The 17,023-nt window shown below is 41.4% G+C and overlaps 1 protein-coding gene across 2 annotated transcripts; it reads right to left on the bottom strand.

Moving 5' to 3' along the window:
- Positions 1-9,580: 9,580 nt before the first annotated feature.
- TMEM38A (transmembrane protein 38A) lies at positions 9,581-16,971 on the bottom strand. 2 transcript variants are annotated; one of them, XM_058820941.1, is made up of 7 exons: positions 16,705-16,783; positions 15,119-15,197; positions 14,598-14,754; positions 13,435-13,619; positions 12,051-12,138; positions 11,828-11,945; positions 9,581-11,584 (listed from the first exon to the last, which is right to left on the bottom strand). In XM_058820941.1, the coding sequence occupies exons 3-7, from the start codon at positions 14,741-14,743 to the stop codon at positions 11,366-11,368; spliced, it is 756 nt and encodes a 251-aa protein (XP_058676924.1). In that variant the 5' UTR covers positions 14,744-14,754; positions 15,119-15,197; positions 16,705-16,783; the 3' UTR covers positions 9,581-11,365. The 2 variants fall into 2 exon arrangements, with proteins under 2 accessions (XP_058676924.1, XP_058676923.1); XM_058820940.1 differs by lacking the exon at positions 15,119-15,197 and having other exon boundaries at positions 16,705-16,971.
- Between the last annotated feature and the right edge of the window lie 52 nt (positions 16,972-17,023).

The following is a 17,023-nucleotide window of genomic DNA, read 5'->3' on the forward strand; positions in this document are numbered from 1 at the left end:
AAATATTGTAAATATAAATATTTAGAATATATATAAATAAAGGGAATACATATATAAATAAATGTCAATATAACTATATAAATATATTTTATATAAATACAGGGAATCTCCTAAAGAAAGGGAATATAAATAAATCTGTATTTTTATATAAATAAAGGGGAATTCCCAAATGAAGGGAATATAAATAAATCTGTAATATTTTTATAAATAAAGGGAATTTCCCAAATAAAGGTAATATAAATAAATCTGTGTTTTTATATAATTAACGGTAATTTCCTAACTAAAGGGAAAATAAGTACATCTGTATTTTTAAATATAAATAAAGAGAATTTCCCAAATAAACGGAATATAAATAAATTATATTTTTATACAACAAATATAAAGGTGTGTTGTGTTTAATATGAGATTAAAATTACTTCAGAGCTGGTATAATTTCTCCCCAGAATTATGTAAACTTTCATGGTCATACCCAATCATGTGCTAAAGCGGTACAAGAGGGAGTGCTAAAATTAGGAAGGGGAATGGCTCTGTCTCAGCTTTCTTTGGGACTGGGCTGATCCCTGGTGGGGCCTGTGCCAGCCAGAGAGGAAAGAGCTCCCTGGGGTGGGAATTGTGTCTGTCCTGCTGTCCCACAGGGACCAGGCTCAGCACAAAGCCCTGCAATAATTCATCAGCTCTCAGCAACACTGCAGGAGTTAAAGGAAATTCTTGGGTCGCTTTACACGCCAGCCCACAGGAATTCCAGACCTTGCAGTGAGAGACAGGGGGTTTAGTTTATTGTGTTTTAGTGAAAATCGGATCACGTGTTACATCCTTCATCCCAAAAATGGCTGAGGTCCAACACACCTTGAAAGGTGTTGTACATAAAACTCAGCGCTGTGTCCTTACACGCTGACCAATCTTAGAATCATTAAGGTTGGAAAAGATCTCCAAAATCACCGAGTTCAACCTTAAATTTCAGCTCCTCTGCAGTTCTCCTGGATTCCTTCCAGAGGCTGCAGCTCCAACGACTCTGCAAAGAGAAACTGCAAAAACTGGGCTGAGCCCTCCCTGCCCAAAGAGCAGCTTCACCTCCCTGCAGGAGATCCTGCTGGGCTTCCTGTCACTGACACATTTTATGAAAACTCATTTTTCCTCCTGAGAAGCTGAGAGACCTCAGGAACAAAATGCAAACATTGATTATCTGCTGCTGTGGAATGCAACAGGTGGGTCTGTGATTGGCTCATGTGGTTGTTTCTAATTAATGGCCAATCACAGTCAGCTGGCTTGGACTCTCTGTCTGGGACAGAAGCTTTTGTTATTCATTCTTTCTTTTGCTATTCTTAGCTTAGCTAGCCTTCTGATGAAATCTTTTCTTCTATTCTTTTAGTATAGAAGAATATACTAAATATTCATATATTTAACTTTTTAATCTAATAAATATAATAAAAGAGTAGATTTAATATAACTTTTAATATAATATATATCATAATATAGAAAATATTTTAAGATAATTTTAAAATTTATATAATATTTAATATATCCTATATCCTATATCCTATATCATATATTATATATATCTTATATCCTATATTATATATTATATATATCCTATATAATATAACATATAATATATAATATATAATATATAATATATAATATATAATATATAATATATAATATATAATATATAATATATTATATAATATATATTATTTATTATATATTATATATTATTTATTATATATTATATATTATATATTATATATATTATATTGTATATTGTATATTGTATAATATATATTATATTATGTATAATACAATATATAATAAATACATATTACATATTACATAATAAATAATATATAATTATATAAAATATAAAATATATACAATGTATTATATATAATGATATATTATATATTATAATATATAATATATAACATATAATGTATAATATATAATATATAATACATAATATATATAATATATTATATATAATATATAATACATATGTAATATATTATATCTAATATGCATAATGATATATTATATATATTATATAATATATTATATTTATATATAATAAAATTATAAATCAAACCTTCTGAAACATGGAGTCAGATCCTTCTCTCTTCCCTCATCCTAAGACCCGTGTGAACACCTCCTTGGGAGGCACTTTTATGCAACTCAGAGCCTTTCTTATTTAAAATGGAGTCTGAGGGAATGATTTCCACCAGGGAGAAGCTGAGTTTTGTAATTCCCGAAAATCTGAGTCACTGCTGCCCACTGCCAGTTGCCACTTTAGGAGCTCAGTCTGGCAACTGCGTCCCAGTGGGCAGAGGAAATGGGAAATGTTTGGGCATTGTCCAAGAGGAGAAGTTCTGCACAAACACTTCTTGCTATTCCAGGGCTGGATGGGAGTGCAGCTTGTGTTGTCCAGGATTTTGGGAAAGAGTAGTTATAAAAAATAAGGAATTCAGTGTATCGTAATAGACCTAATTAAAGTGCACCACCCAGGACAGAACTGTAATGGGCCAATCAGGAGCCTTAAACCTTCATGCAAATGAAGGATCCAAAATGAAAAAAATAACCGCCAATAATTTATTTTTTTTTAATTTTTAAAGTTTAATGATAATAAGATGGTTATAAAAATAGCAATGTAATTAGAGTAATAATAATGTCGACAATTTGGATTAGGATAATATGAGACAATAAGAACAAAGAGTTATGGACAGTCTGGGTACCTCTTTCTGGGCAAAATAAGCCTGAAAAAGGACACAGTTAACAGAGGATTAACCCTTAGAAACAACAGCCTGTTGCATATTCATACAGCTCATACATGATGCATAAATTCCATTCAAACACAGGATTCTGTCTGGGCAGCGTCAACTTCTTCCTCTGAATCTTCATAGGTGAGCAAGGTGGGAAGAAGTTCGTTTCTCCTGATAATGGGGCAATAAATTCTCTTTCTCTGAAAGATCTAGGTGTCCTGTGGCTGCTATCTCGCTGCAATTCCTTTCTTTAAAAAAAGTATCTTACATAGCATAGTTTCTATTTTAACATTTTGTTATAACCCAAAACTATATTTACCACACTAGTTAAGAGAATTAACACAACATCACTTTCTAACATATAATATTCAGTTTAATATTTGCAAAAAGTCAATCATAAAATACGCATTTTTCACAAAAAGGACAAAAAAAAAAAAAAAAACAGGATAAAAAGGGAACTTCTGATTGAGAGGAATTGCAGATTTGTCTTTCCAAACAAGCTGTGGGGCTGCTGGTAGATAAAACCAGCACTGGGAGATAAAAGAAACAATGGGAAGGATTCCACTGATTGATGAATGGAAAAAGAGACATTTGCTTTTACAAATAAACTTTAGGTTTGCTGATGAAATTAAATTAGACATTGAAAGATGAAAGAAACAATGGAGAAGCAAAACCCCTAAATTCTGTAAGAATTAAAAATTAAAAGGGAGGGTTATACGTTAGAGGGAAATCTTTGGTATAAAGAGTATCAGGAAGTCTGAACCTCTCCAGTACCTCAGAAATGGGGAAAGAGAGAAGGAAATTGGGATAAAAAGGAGGCTGCATCCTCCAAAAATTGGAGACATCCCATTGGAATGCCCCATGGCCTCTCCCTTTATTTGAATAAAGTCAAAGGACTCCTCTGTCTCCTTTTTGGACATAAACCTCTGCTGTTTGTGGATTCATTTTCCTAACATAACAAATCCCAAAACCAAAAAATAATCTATAATTTCTGTGGATTTTTGCCTCTTTCAGGCAACTGAACTGAGCATGTGAGAGACAACCAATATCAGCTGCTGTGCTTTTCCTGGTTCTCCCATGAAATGAGATTTCAGGGGCTGCTGTCTATCCCTGGCTGGATCCCTCTGGCGTACAGAGGAATAATTAATGAAAAATTAGTAATCTGCATTTATGGGCTCCTTTTGCAGACAGTACTTGATTAATCTCCACAGTCATCTACCCAAATAAGAGGAGATTAACCAACATCTTAATCTGTCATAAATCAAACGGGCAGGGAGCCTTACAAACAGCACAGAGCCCACATTGGGGTTTAGCCTACATTATTCTAAATCTAATTTAAGCCAACACCAGCGCTCTGAAAATGGATTTTTAGGCTGCATTTCAAGGCATCAAAATCTGGGTTGCTTTCCCTGCTTCTCCTGCTGCATCCCCCTGCCATTGTCATTTTCTTGTCACACACACAAAGAAAATCAGTGGCACAGAGGTCCCCAAGCCTGCAGAGCTTTTTTTTGGGGAATGCCAAGAGCTGCCAGCTCCATTGGGAAAATGTAGAAAATAAAAATGTAATCACTAGCAAAGAGCCCAGCAAGACAGAAATCAGAAGGAGAGAAGAAAATTCCCTTTCCTGAGGGATGCTGCAGCTGCCAGGAACTTGTGATTCCTCTGAGGAGCACCAGGGCTGGTGTGAAAAATGCGCCAATCACTTGTTTTTAAAATTTTAAAAGTTTAATAGTAATAAAATGGTTATAAAAATAGTAATACAATTAGAGTAATAATAATTTGGACAATTTGAATTAGGACAATATGAGACAATAGAAACAAAGACTTAGGGACAGTCTGGGTACCTCTTTCTGGGCAAAATAAGCCTGAAAAAGGACACACATTAACAGAGGATTAACTTTAAAAAGCAGTAACCTGTTGCATATTCATACATCTCATGCATGATGCATAAATTCCATTCAAACACAGGATTCTGTCCGGTCATCTTCAATTCTTCCTCATAATCTTAATGGCATCTTCATGGCTGAGCGAGGTGGGAAGAAGTTCGTTTCTCCTGATAATGGGGCAATAAATTCCCTTTCTCTGAAAGATTCAGGTGTCCTGTGGCTGCTATCTCAGTGTGAGTCCTTTCTTTAAAAAAAAGAAGTATCTTACATAGCATCGTTTCTATTTTAACATTTTTTATCACTTTAAACTCTATTTACCACACTACTTAAGAGAATTAATACAGCATCACTTTCTAACACAACACATATAATATTAATTTAATTTTTGCCAAAAGCCAATCCTCAAACGCACAGTGTTCACAGCTGGGATCACGGGGCAGCAGCAGTGTGGAGTGCTGAGTTTTGGGGGAGTTCGCTGTGATTTGCAAATCAAAACCAAACAAAATCAGACGAGGAAATCTTTTCCGGGCACATTCTGGATTTCCTCGGGCTATAAAAATGTTGAAGCCTCCGAACATCTCGGACCTGTTTTCCTGCATTCCAGGGCTATTAGCCTACCTATACCCTAAGGCTAAGATGGAATCTCTGTCTCACACCGATCCTCCCTGACATTCACAAGCTCCTTAAATTAAAAAAAAAAAAAAAATCCCTCCCAGATTCGCTTTTGGCAAGCAGAGGAAGCAGATAAGGAAATATAAGATAAGGAATTATAAGATAAGGAAATATAAGATAAGGAAATATAAGATAAGGAAATATAAGATAAGGAAATATAAGATAAGGAAATATAAGATAAGGAAATATAAACGTCTTTTTTTTTTTTTTTTTTTTTTTTTCTGAGGATAACGCGTGAAAGATGCAAATGCGCAAGTGTGAAAGACAGCCCAGACTCCGAGGCGCTCCTGAGTGTTGATCTTCGCACAGATCTTCAACAGATGTTGATCAACATCTTTTTGTGGCAGATGCCACCGCAGAGGCGAAGCGAGGAGCAGCTGTGACTCGGGACGGCGGCGTGGGCAGGATGGAGAGGAGATTTCTCGTTCTCTGCTTGCTCCCGGAGCCTCCAGCCCCCATCAGCTCCTTCACAGCCTGATGCTCTCGGGGCAGGATGAAATCCTCAGCTGCCAGGTGATTTTGTGGGTGTTCACCAGGCCTGATGAAATTCCAACCCCTTTAATTGGCGTTTCCGCAGGGTGAACCAGATGCCTTGGGGGCAATGCTGAGAGCATCCTAAAGAGGAAAATATCCACACACTGTGCAGAGCGTTTGGTATCAACAGTGGGATTTCTCTGCTCTGAGTCGTGTCCTGTCTGTGTCCTGTCTGTGTCCTGTTTTCCTGTTGGAAAAGAAATGAAATTTAGCAAAATGTTTAATTATAGTTTAGTTATGAGTTGTGTGTGAATTGGTTTGTTAAAAGCAGTTTTGTAGCCGTTGAAAGTGTGTGTTGGGTTTTGTGTCTAACATAGCAGGTAGTCTTAGGGATTTAATAAATATTTAAACTAGTGTAGGAAAGTAAGAATGCTAACCTGTCTGGAGGCAGCATACAATGCTCTTAGAATAAGATAAGCGGAAGATTTATGATTTTGTTTGTGAACTAAGGAATGTATCACAAGGGCTAGGCAAGGGGAACTGTTTCTTGGAGACCTTGTTATGAATCGCATGTGTGAAAAGGGAAGCACCCATATGTGAAATTGGGGGCTCGGGCTTGGGACGTGAGTCCACCGGCTCCCCGGGCCCTTAATAAAGCACCCACAAAACTTATCCGAGTTTTGTGTCATTTATCAATCGGGCAACATTCCTGGGTGGAAGCAGCTCACACTAAATCCAAACTCCCCTTGAGACCTTTCTGGGAACTCCTGTATAGATGTATATTCTGATTTCTCGTTATTTGGACAAAGAATAAAAATTTAAGGCCATAGAAAATGCTATTTCATCCCAGATTTACCTTCCTTAGCATCCTCACAGGAACCATTTACACCCTCTGTGAAAAATGCATGTATTTTGTGTTTGGCTTTTCGCAAATATTCAAATGAATATTATATGTGTTGTGTTAGAAAGTAGCGCTGTATTAATTCTCTGTACTGTGTTAAATATAATTTTAGGCTATAAAAATTGTTAAAACAGAAACTGTGCTGTGTAAGATGCTTTGTTTAAAAGAAAGGACTTGCAGCGAGATAGCAGCCACAGGACACCTAGATCTTTCAGAGAAAAAGAATTTATTGCTCTCTAATCAGAAGAAACGAACTTCTTCCCACCTCGAAGGCGCTGTTGGGATTCAGAGGAAGAAGTTGAGGATGACCAGACAGAATCCTGTGTTTGAATGGAATTTATGCATCATGTATGAGGTGTATGAATATGCAACAGGCTGTTGTTTTTAAGGGTTAATCGTCTGTGAACTGTGTCCTTATTTTGCCCAGAAAAAGGTACCCGGACTGTCGGTAACTCTTTGTTTTTATTGTCTCATATTGTCCTAATTCAATTTGTCCAAATTGTTATTACTCTAGTTGTGTTACTATTTTTTTAACCATTTTACTACTATCAAACTTTTAAAATGTTAAAAACAAGTGATTGGCGTTTTTCACACCCTTCAAAGAACAGCACAAGAACCATAAAACACAGAATCATAGCTAAGGGCCAGAAAAAGCTGAAACACACCAAGCTCTAATTTTTAATGCTTTTTTTGCACCCTTAAAGCACCATGAACAGGCTGCAGGAAGGAGCAGGCATTTGGCAGCTGATCACCTGGCAAGTGATAAAAGGAAAAACTTCTGTAGAGCTCAGGAGGCTGCCAAGGTAACTTCCACCTTTATCCTCTGGGTCTTTCTGCTTTGCTGCATTATATAATTCGTTTATTCTTTGGACAAAGCGTGCAATAATGTAAATATTGGCATAATGACAAAAGGAAAAGTGGAAACCAAGAACACTGGTTGCTCTGGCTTGGTGCTCTTGCACTGGCTTTGCCCTTTCTGAAATTCTTCCCTTTGTCCTCCTCTTTTTGTTACTTCATTTACTGTGAGGAATTATTAATGCTCTGTGTAAATTGATCCCCTGGGTTTGTTTGTTGTTTTGTTTTTTTTTTTTGCTTTTTGTTTTAAATTACAAACACACAAGGCCTGTGGAGCTTTCCCTATCTGTGGAGCTGATCTGCCACCATGGAAAAGCTGCAGGCACCGAGTTTGGCTCTGCAACAGGAAAAGGGAAACCTGTCAATCCTCATGAAATGCTGAAACAGCAACTGAAACATTTGCTTTTCCCAGCAGGCACCCAGGGCCTCTTTGAGGATTAAACCTACAGCTAAATTTAGCCTGGTCTCACTGGAGTCGGTATCAGAAGTTATCAGATCAGGACATCTCTGGAGGGAGTGACGTCTGTCCCTGCAAGGCTGAGCCCTGCCAGGCTCCTGTCCTGGGAGCTGGGAATGTTCTGTGGAGGAACAATTAATCAAAAATGATTTATTCCCACAAGGTGGGATTCTTCAGAGGATGGGAAAAACCTGCTCTCATCAGCCTGTTCACATATTCACAAAATAACCCTGACGTGAATGTCACAGGGTTGAACCACCTGAATTATTGTGACCCATTCTTTTCTGAGCTGGTTTTCTTAGTTTAAATGCCATTTACACTCTCATCTGCTCTAAATTAAGGAGTGTTTATGAACATTTTAAGAGTGAAATCTGTGGAGAAGAGAAGAGAAGAGAAGAGAAGAGAAGAGAAGAGAAGAGAAGAGAAGAGAAGAGAAGAGAAGAGAAGAGAAGAGAAGAGAAGAGAAGAGAAGAGAAGAGGATAAACCCTTCAAAATATAAACAGGTTTTGCAGATTCTTGTTTGGGTCGATTGGCTGTGTCATGATTTCCTCATCATTTCACCTCTGAGTTGTGCAAATAAATTATTCCATCCCTTTAGAAACACCCCACTCCCATTTTTTTTTTTTCTGTTTGGAGCAGAGCCTGAAGGAAGGAAGGGCCTGGAAAGGGCAGGTGGGGTTTCCAGAGGTGCTGGAGCAGATCTGTGTCCCCCACAATTGTGCAGCTTTTCCAAATCCCATTTTTGCTCCTTGAGCTGAAGGGCAGCAGGCTGGAATTGCACCAGCCTGGCAGTGCTGAGCCATGGAAATTCAAGACAAGTTCCATTTCTCTCACTGGGAAAGGCTTCACCAAATGGAATTTGTGATTCCTCTGTGGCTGTTGTATTCTCAAAATTAATCCTGCTCCTGTTGGGTACTCTGAAGGTGTTCAGAGCTTGAATTTTAACCTCCTTTGGAATGTTTCTTCTCTTTGTGTTTGATTAGAAGCTGTGATTGGGCTCCGTTCAATTTTATTCAGAATCCAGACTCTGAAGAGCAAAGACTGCACTCAGAGAGCAGAGCAGCAGCTACAGGACCACACTAAATATTCACTTCTGCAGAGAATTTTGATTTTTTCCCAGTTTTCAATACTGATACTCCACATAAATCTGCTGGAACTCTGTGTGTATGTGTGTATATTTATCAGTCACAGGTGAATGCCCTCCTCCCTCTTACAGTGACAAAAGGAAAAATAGAGACAACTGCTATGAACAACAAGGGAGGCAATTCCTTTTTCAAGGAATAAAGAATTTTCAAGGGAATTTTTAAGGGAATAAGGAAATTTCAAGGGAATTTTCAAGGAGCTTTTCAAGGGAATAAGGAAATTTCTAATTTATATTTATTCTTATTCCTAAATTTCCAATCCCTGAAATCTGAAGCTATCTGCTCTGAGAACACCACAAACACCTTTTACCCTGTTATTTCCATTTCTAACAGTTTCAGACACAGCTGCAGGACATTCATTCTGATTTCTTCCTTCAACCAGAATCATTTTGTCCCCAGATCCTGGTGCCACAGAGCTCCTGCATGGCTGGGAAGGGTAAAAAGCAAACAAACACAGAGATTTCCTCAGGTGCCACTGGACAATCAGAGTCACTTCACAATTTTTTTATTTGTTGACAGCTTTTATAAAACAAAATTCCCCTTGGATCAGACACCTCATAGAACATTTATTTCAGTCTCGTGCATGCTCGTGACACACCAGGCTCCAGCAGAGCAGCATCTGCAGGAGCAGACAGAGCTGAAAGCAGAATTCCTGCTCTCTGCTCAAGGGGAGGGAAACTCACAACATTAAGGCACTGTCAAACCCCAAACCCACACATTTGAACTTTCCTCCTGGCTTTTCCCCTGCTTGCACACAGGGAGGGTTTCTTATCTTTAATTAATTAACCATCAGCAGTTTTGAACAGGGACACACACACACACAAACCCTCTTTTCTCTCCAATCCTGTTTCCATTCCCAGCTGCAATGGAAACAGCAGCAAAACCTCAGTGCCAGGGATGGAAAATGCCCAGTGCTGCATCCCCAGGCTTGCCACTGCCCCTGTGGTGATGCCAGCCCTTGGAAGATGCCGTTGATAAGAAGAAAATCAGTGATAAGAACAGCTTTGGACTACTCTAAAAGCCAGTGTAACACAAATGAGCTGACAGAGCCCTCCTGAGCCATGCAGGGCAGTTCAGGTTCTTCACTCACAGGGCACAAGCTGCATCCACAGCCCAGCAATTTGGCCCCAGGGGACCTGCAGAAGGTAATCAGGATTTTCAGCTGATTTTTATCAGTCCTTTAAGGTAGGTTTTCATCAGCTGGTGTGAAATGCCCTGCTTCAGCCTTTTTATGTGAATTTAAGAATGTAGGAAAGGTTTTTCCTGCCCCCAGGGAGTGTTCAGGATGTCCTGGAGCACTCCAGGATCACCAAACCAGCTGTGGGCTCAGGGCCACAACTAAAAGTTCCAAAAAAAGGCCAAATTCAGGTCCTTGCCTTAGGTGCCCTGGCAATTACAAATAAATAATCATAAATACTTACACTCACACACACTCTTCCTGCATCCCAGAGGATCACAAACAAACCAGAGCCATGCTTCTCCCCTGGTTCAAGGTTTTGAGGTTGGGGTGGGACTCAGCAATGCCACACACAGCCCAGCATGGTGACAGTGCCAACACTGGCACTGGCAGCACTTCACAGCTTCAGAGCTCCAGCAAACACAGACCTGGCTGAGCAAATCAATGTCCTGACCATCAGAATGAGAGGGAACTGAGGTGAACAGGGTTTGGCTCAAAGGCCATGTCATTATTGCATTTAAAATGTCACATTGCTTGGAGATATGGCAGCTGTGGGAGCTGGGATAAACCAGAGCAGGCTCATACCAGAACATTCAATTTCCTTGAGTATGAAACCTGATTTTCACATTGTGCCTTAACTGTTTGTTGTTTTGGCAGACACTGAAAAGGTCAGTGAAAATTCCAAGGAACTTAAGAGTTGCAGGAGCACAAACCATTCATAAATAAACAGTGAAAGATTTTACATCAATTGAAAATGCTGCATCAGATTTGGTGCCAGTTTGGGAAGTGGCACCCACTCCCCACCCTGGCACAAACCTCCAAATCCCTGAAAACCTGATCAGAATAGAGAGAGGCAGAGACCAAGAAGCAAGCAGCAGCACAGAGAGCAAAAATGAAATTCAGAGACCCAGCTGGCAGTGTCCTGGCTTCCACCTCTCCTCTGGGAGTCTGAGAGAGAAGGACTGGAGCATAAAGGAGGTCACAGGTGGCTCTGAGACTCAGCTCTGGAAGAATTTTCTTGGCCTATTTCCTGCGCCGTCGCTTTTTTTATTCTGCTTTTTTTGCCTTCCTTTTCCTGGTGCCTTCGTTCAGCTCCTCTTTGGACTTGGCAGGAGGAGGAGGAGGAGGAGGAGGGTGGGAAACCTCGTGGTGGTCGTGGTGGTGGCTTGGGTGGCCACTGGAGACAGAGCCAAAGAGGACAGGGCAGATGAGGTTCTCCAGAGGAGCAAAGGGTGAGGCGTGGGAGTGAGTGGCCGTCATGAAAACCTGCCAGGCAAAAAGGAACACTCAGAGATCACACAGAGCAGGGAAATTCTGAACTGTGAGCATCCTCCTCACCCCACAGAACCTCCCTGCTGCTGCATGACTCCAGGCACAAGGAGCTGCTTGTGTGATGGAGGATTCAGCATTGAATTTCCTGAGCAGATCCTACAGACAGTGAATCCTGCAGTGGCTCAGGAAGGTGAATATTCCCACTTTAGGTTCTGTCATTTGCTGCTGTAAATTTACCTTGCAGACTATCATGAACATGCTGAAAAAGAAGATGAGGTTGGCTTCAGAGATGGGGAGCCAGTGGGTCTGCTGCAGGGTGAAGAGGACTGTGCCATACAGACTGGCCTTTGTAGGGCTGCAAGAGAAAAAAGGAGATTTTCTGAGAGGTTTGCACCCAGCCCTGAGTGGTTCTTTCATTCCATTCTTCACCTGGCTGGGAATTTCCAGGCTGCTGACTTACAAGGACATGTGAAGAATTTCATTTGTTTCGGGCTTCCAGACCCCACGCAGCAGCTGCTCAAAGTTTGACATCAAGGCCACACCAGAACCTGGGAGAGAGAGAAACCTGTCAGAGCTGGAGCTGCCACAGGCTCTGGATCCTCAAGGGGACAAAGGGTTCTTGACATTCTCCCCAAATGTAGAAGTCAGCCTAAGCCAACAGAGCAGGGCAAACGCCTCCCTGACTTTCCACCAAGTGGATCCTGACTCAGGGAAAAGGCATTTGCCTCTTGCAGTCACTGATGCTCAAGTGCTTGCTCCAAACACAGCCTTAAAGGAAAACTGACTGGCAGAACCCCCTGAAAAGACACAGGTGAGGTCAGAGGCAGCACAAACACCTGCACGGCGAGAACCTGAGCCCACACCTGTCACTGTCATATTTTCTGAAAAATCCCTTAGCCAGGATTTCTTCTCCTGGGAAGTTGAGCAGCCTCAGAGAAAAATGAAAACAATATTACCTCCTTTGCTTCTCCTGTGTTTTGCTGCTTTGGAATGTGGTTTGGACATTGTTTACCAACAGATAAATAAATGTTTGATTGGTTTCATGTGAATTGTTTTTGCTTAATGACCAATCATGGTCCAGCTGCATTGGGACTCTGAAAGGGGTCACAGATTCTCATGATCATTCTGTCTGTATCCTTTCTCTATTCTTTAGTATACATTTAGTATAGCATTCTATAATATAATAAATATAATATAATATAATAATTCTATTATTTTCCATTTTATTTTAATTGTAATATATATATATTATATAGATACTATATATTATAACAATTATGTTATATTATAATTCCATATAATTATATTATATATGATAGTAAATATAATACAATGCAATACAATGTAATATAATAACATAATACATTATCATTGTAATATATAGTATATATAATATAGATATTAGATACCATAGTAATATAATAACTATACCATAATATATCTATTAAAATTATATTATATAATAAATAATACAATATTATAGATTAGAATAATTCATAATATAATAATTATATTATATTACAATTGTAATGTATATGATACACGACATATTATATTATATTATATTATATTATATTATATTATATTATATTATATTACATTATATTACATTATATTACCTTATGTTACATTATATTACATTACATTATATTACATTATATTATATTAATATATAATAATACATAAATATGATATTATTATGACATGACATAACATAACTTATCAGCCTTCTAAGAACACGGATTCAGATTCCTCACTCCTTCCACCATCAGGGCACCCCAGAAAACACAACACCCTCTCTGCTGCTCCCCCCTGAGCTGTCCCCACACCATCCCAGGTGTCACCTTTGAGCCATCCCGTGGCCACCATGACGAACCAGCCGTGGTGGTACAGGTGGTGGGCGTGGTGCACCCCGGCCGAGATCTTGCGCACCCGCACCACCTCCTTCATGGCCACCAGGATCAGCTTCACGGGCAGGAAGCTGACACACTTGTAGAAGAGGTTCATGGGGCAGAAGAATATCAGGTACCTGCAAAAAAAAAAAAAAAAAAACAAAACAAAAAAAAAAAAAACAAAAAAAAAAAAAAAAAAAAAAAAAACAAAAAAAAAAAAAACAACAAAAAACAAAAAAACCCACACGGGTTTGTTCTGATCTGGGATGTGCAGAGTGTGGCGGATTGAGTTATGGCAGGTGAGGGAAAATCTAAAAATAAAATATTCCTGATTTCATGGCTAATCCTGAAAGGAAACCATCATGCAATAAAGCCTCTCTACAGCAAGAGCTGAGTGAGCCCTCAGTAACTCAGAGAGCCCTCACTACTAACACTCCATCTTGAATAAAACCCAATAATTTTAATTCAGAATCTTTTTGAAGTTTGTGTCTTGTATGGTCCAGAAGCATCAGCTCATAGAGAACAAGAAGCTACCTATACTGAAATGATATTACAGACAGAGGACAGATTTCAAACACTCCTTTTTCCAAAGACTGCCATATTTTTCAGCCCTGAAAGAAGATATTTCTCAAGTATAGAAAACTAGATGGCTGATTTTCTCTAGTACAGAAAACTAGAAGGCTGAGGGATTTATTCCGAGACTTCTATTTATGAAAACCTCATTCTCAATATTTCCCAACAATGCTCATTCTGCCAGGCAAAAGCACCTACAGCCCACACACACTGGGGAAATTAAAGCTCCATTTGTGCACATTTCACCAACACAACAAATAAAATGCCCCCAAACCTCCAGGAGGTGCCACCCCTTGCCCCGTGCGGGACCCGTGGGTGCCGCTGCTCCTGGCTCAGCAGTGCCTGCTATGAATAGAAGTGCCCCAGCCCAGATAATCACAGCATTAGGCAACTGGGCAGGGAAACTGGGAACCAGAGCCAGGAGTGCCTCCAAGGCAGCCTCAGCCCACCTCTGGTGTCCCCAGTTAATCCCAGTGGGATCAGAGCTGTGTCCCACAGGGAGAACATCTCCCCCCGCACCAGGAGGGCTGCAGGGCACTCACCACACTGCTGTGGCCAGGATGACACTGGAGTTGTGGCTGAAGTAGGCAATGGGAGCCTCTCCCAGCAGCAGGTCAGCCAGGATGTAGCTCCCAAAGCAGTGGAGCATGGCACAGAGCCAGGAGGCAAAAGGGCTCCTCCGGGACATCTCCACGGCTCCTGTGGAAAAAATTGGGAATCTCGGAGTCACCAGTGGTGAAAGGGACCCTCAAGGCCATCTCAGAGAGAAGCAGGAACTTCAAGACCCAGGAAGAGAGAAGCTGGAGGTGCGTGTTCTCCCACAAAGCAACTCAAAGAGAAGCGCTTGTAAAACGAAATATAAAAGTGAAACCCAAACAAGCACCAGAGACACCAAGAACTGATCACAGCCTGCAGATCCCCCAAAGATCTCACACGAATAGTCATTAGAAGTTTATGAACTGGCTGAGAGATTCTCTCCTTCATTCTGCTACCATAAAGAACATTTTTTTCCCCTTGAAATCAGTGTCTTTTTACAGGCTAAAAATAAAATGCATACTGGTACCATTCTCTCCACTGCTTCAACCTAGGTGCCCTCAAGAATTCATGAACAATCTGTTCAGCTCTTTCATTCATAAGATAACCTGCAAAAATAGAACAGGAATTCTTAATCTTTATTTGAGAGAAGAGGATTTGAGGGTTCTACCTCACTCCTGTGCTAGTCTGGAAATACTTTGTGGTCTCCTCCCACAATCTGCTATGGCCTTTTTTTAAATTCCTGCAGCAATTTTCGTCCACCTTTGTACTTTTTCAGGGAAACCTCCCAATAATATCAATTCTGGGAAGTTCTTTCACCACCTTAAAATACTCCAGAATTTTTTGTGATTTTTTTTTTTTTTTCAGATACAAAACAGTTCAGTGAGCGGACAAAGAGTGAAAACACTAAAAATGTTATATCAACACGATTACCTGGTACCCCTTAAACAGCAGTAAGAGGATCAGCATGAGCCAAAGCTGTGAGTGCCCAGGCTCTTCCATCCTCGGGGACATTTGAACCAGCTGAAAACACAGCGGCAGCGAGACAGCTGCAACAGCCGGGACACGAAACTGGTTCTATAGGAACGTGAGGTTTAGCTTGAGGCTTAAATTTAGCAACACTTGTTTTTCCTTGGCTCCACGAAGCCATTCTGTCTCCAAGGGGGAAACAGGACGGTTCTGTCCTGACACTGATCCGCAGCCCATAGCTGTGGGATGGGAGCACTGCAGGAATCTGGGGAAAAGCACACCCCGGCCTTATCCAGTCCCAAGCGGATTGCTGGGCTTGCATATGTTTAAAAGCTATTTTTGTGAGGGCTGCCTGTTAATTGTTCGGTTCAGGGCTCCATGCTGGAAGGCAGCTGGGAGTGATCAGGGCTGGAAAGGCAGCGCTTGTTTACAGGAGTTTAAGGGGAACAGCGTGTGGATTGTACGGCTCGGAGGTCACACAACGTGAGGTTTGAAAATCACTCCTGAGCTCAGGGGTGGTTTTCCCTTCAGTCACTGTGTAATCACCGGGAAACTGCTCAAAACAGAGCATGAGGAGTGCACACATTGTCAAAAACAGAGGGAAAGGGGCGTTTGGGAAAGAGCGAGGCACAGCTAGGCCGTGACAAAGGCAGAAGGTGAAAGCCAAGGCACGGGTCTATCGATCTGTGCAAGATAAGCCCAAGAGAACAAACAAAGCAAGGTCAGTTATGGTTCCTGAGAACAGCTCAGGGCATGGTCCAGAGGGTGGGAAAAAACCAAGGTTTTACTTCCAGCCGTTTCGTATATAAATAGGAGGAAGGTGCTGCCACAAAAATATTCAAGCCAAGGGATGGGCCAGAAACGCAACTCTGAGTCCTGGGGCGGCAGCCAAGTGACCGAACTGAAATACCCCAATGCTGCCGGAATCCAGCCTCAAATAAAACCCAGGATTATTGCTCAAAATCAGAGTCACGGGTTCGCGGGGGTTTTTCCTGCTTCATATTTAGGCACAGGTGTCGCAGCTGTGACACCGCCTGTGACAGGCGGCACAGGAGAGGCACGGGCAGGTGTCAGGACCTGTTGGTGCGGGCTCTGTGCCGGTACCGGAGCTCCCCCCGGGGCCCCCCGGCCAAGGGCCGCACTCACCGGGCTCGTACTTGAGGTAGAGGACGGAGATGATGAAGTAGGCGGTGTCGAAGAGCGGGAACACCGGCAGCGCGGCGAAGGCGGCCGCCAGCTCCCCGAGGGGCAGCGCCTCCGCCAGATCCATCGCGGCTCCGGAGCGCGGCTCTCAATCCCCGGTTCTCGGTTCCCTGCCCCGGCCCGGCAGCTCCGTGCGGGAGCTGCGGGGGAAGCGGGCGGCGCTGCCCGGCCCGGGCCGCTCGCTCCCCGCCGTGTCCGGGCGCGGAGCCGCCGCCGCCGCTGCGGAGCCGCCGCGGGGAGCGCAGGCGCCGCCGGCCCGGGC

The sequence above is a fragment of the Ammospiza caudacuta genome, chromosome 28 (assembly GCF_027887145.1).
Source record: "Ammospiza caudacuta isolate bAmmCau1 chromosome 28, bAmmCau1.pri, whole genome shotgun sequence".
Taxonomy (NCBI): Eukaryota; Metazoa; Chordata; class Aves; order Passeriformes; family Passerellidae; genus Ammospiza; species Ammospiza caudacuta.

Excerpts from the sequence above, each read along its gene's own strand:
- TMEM38A (XM_058820940.1), bottom strand. The coding sequence starts at position 16,828 with ATGGATCTGGCGGAGGCGCTGCCCCTCGGGGAGCTGGCGGCCGCCTTC. Across the intron at positions 12,139-13,434 it reads GGCCACGGGATGGCTCAAAG|GTTCTGGTGTGGCCTTGATG; the intron begins GTGACACCTGGG and ends TCTCTCTCCCAG. Across the intron at positions 11,585-11,827 it reads TGTTCATGATAGTCTGCAAG|GTTTTCATGACGGCCACTCA; the intron begins GTAAATTTACAG and ends TTTGCCTGGCAG.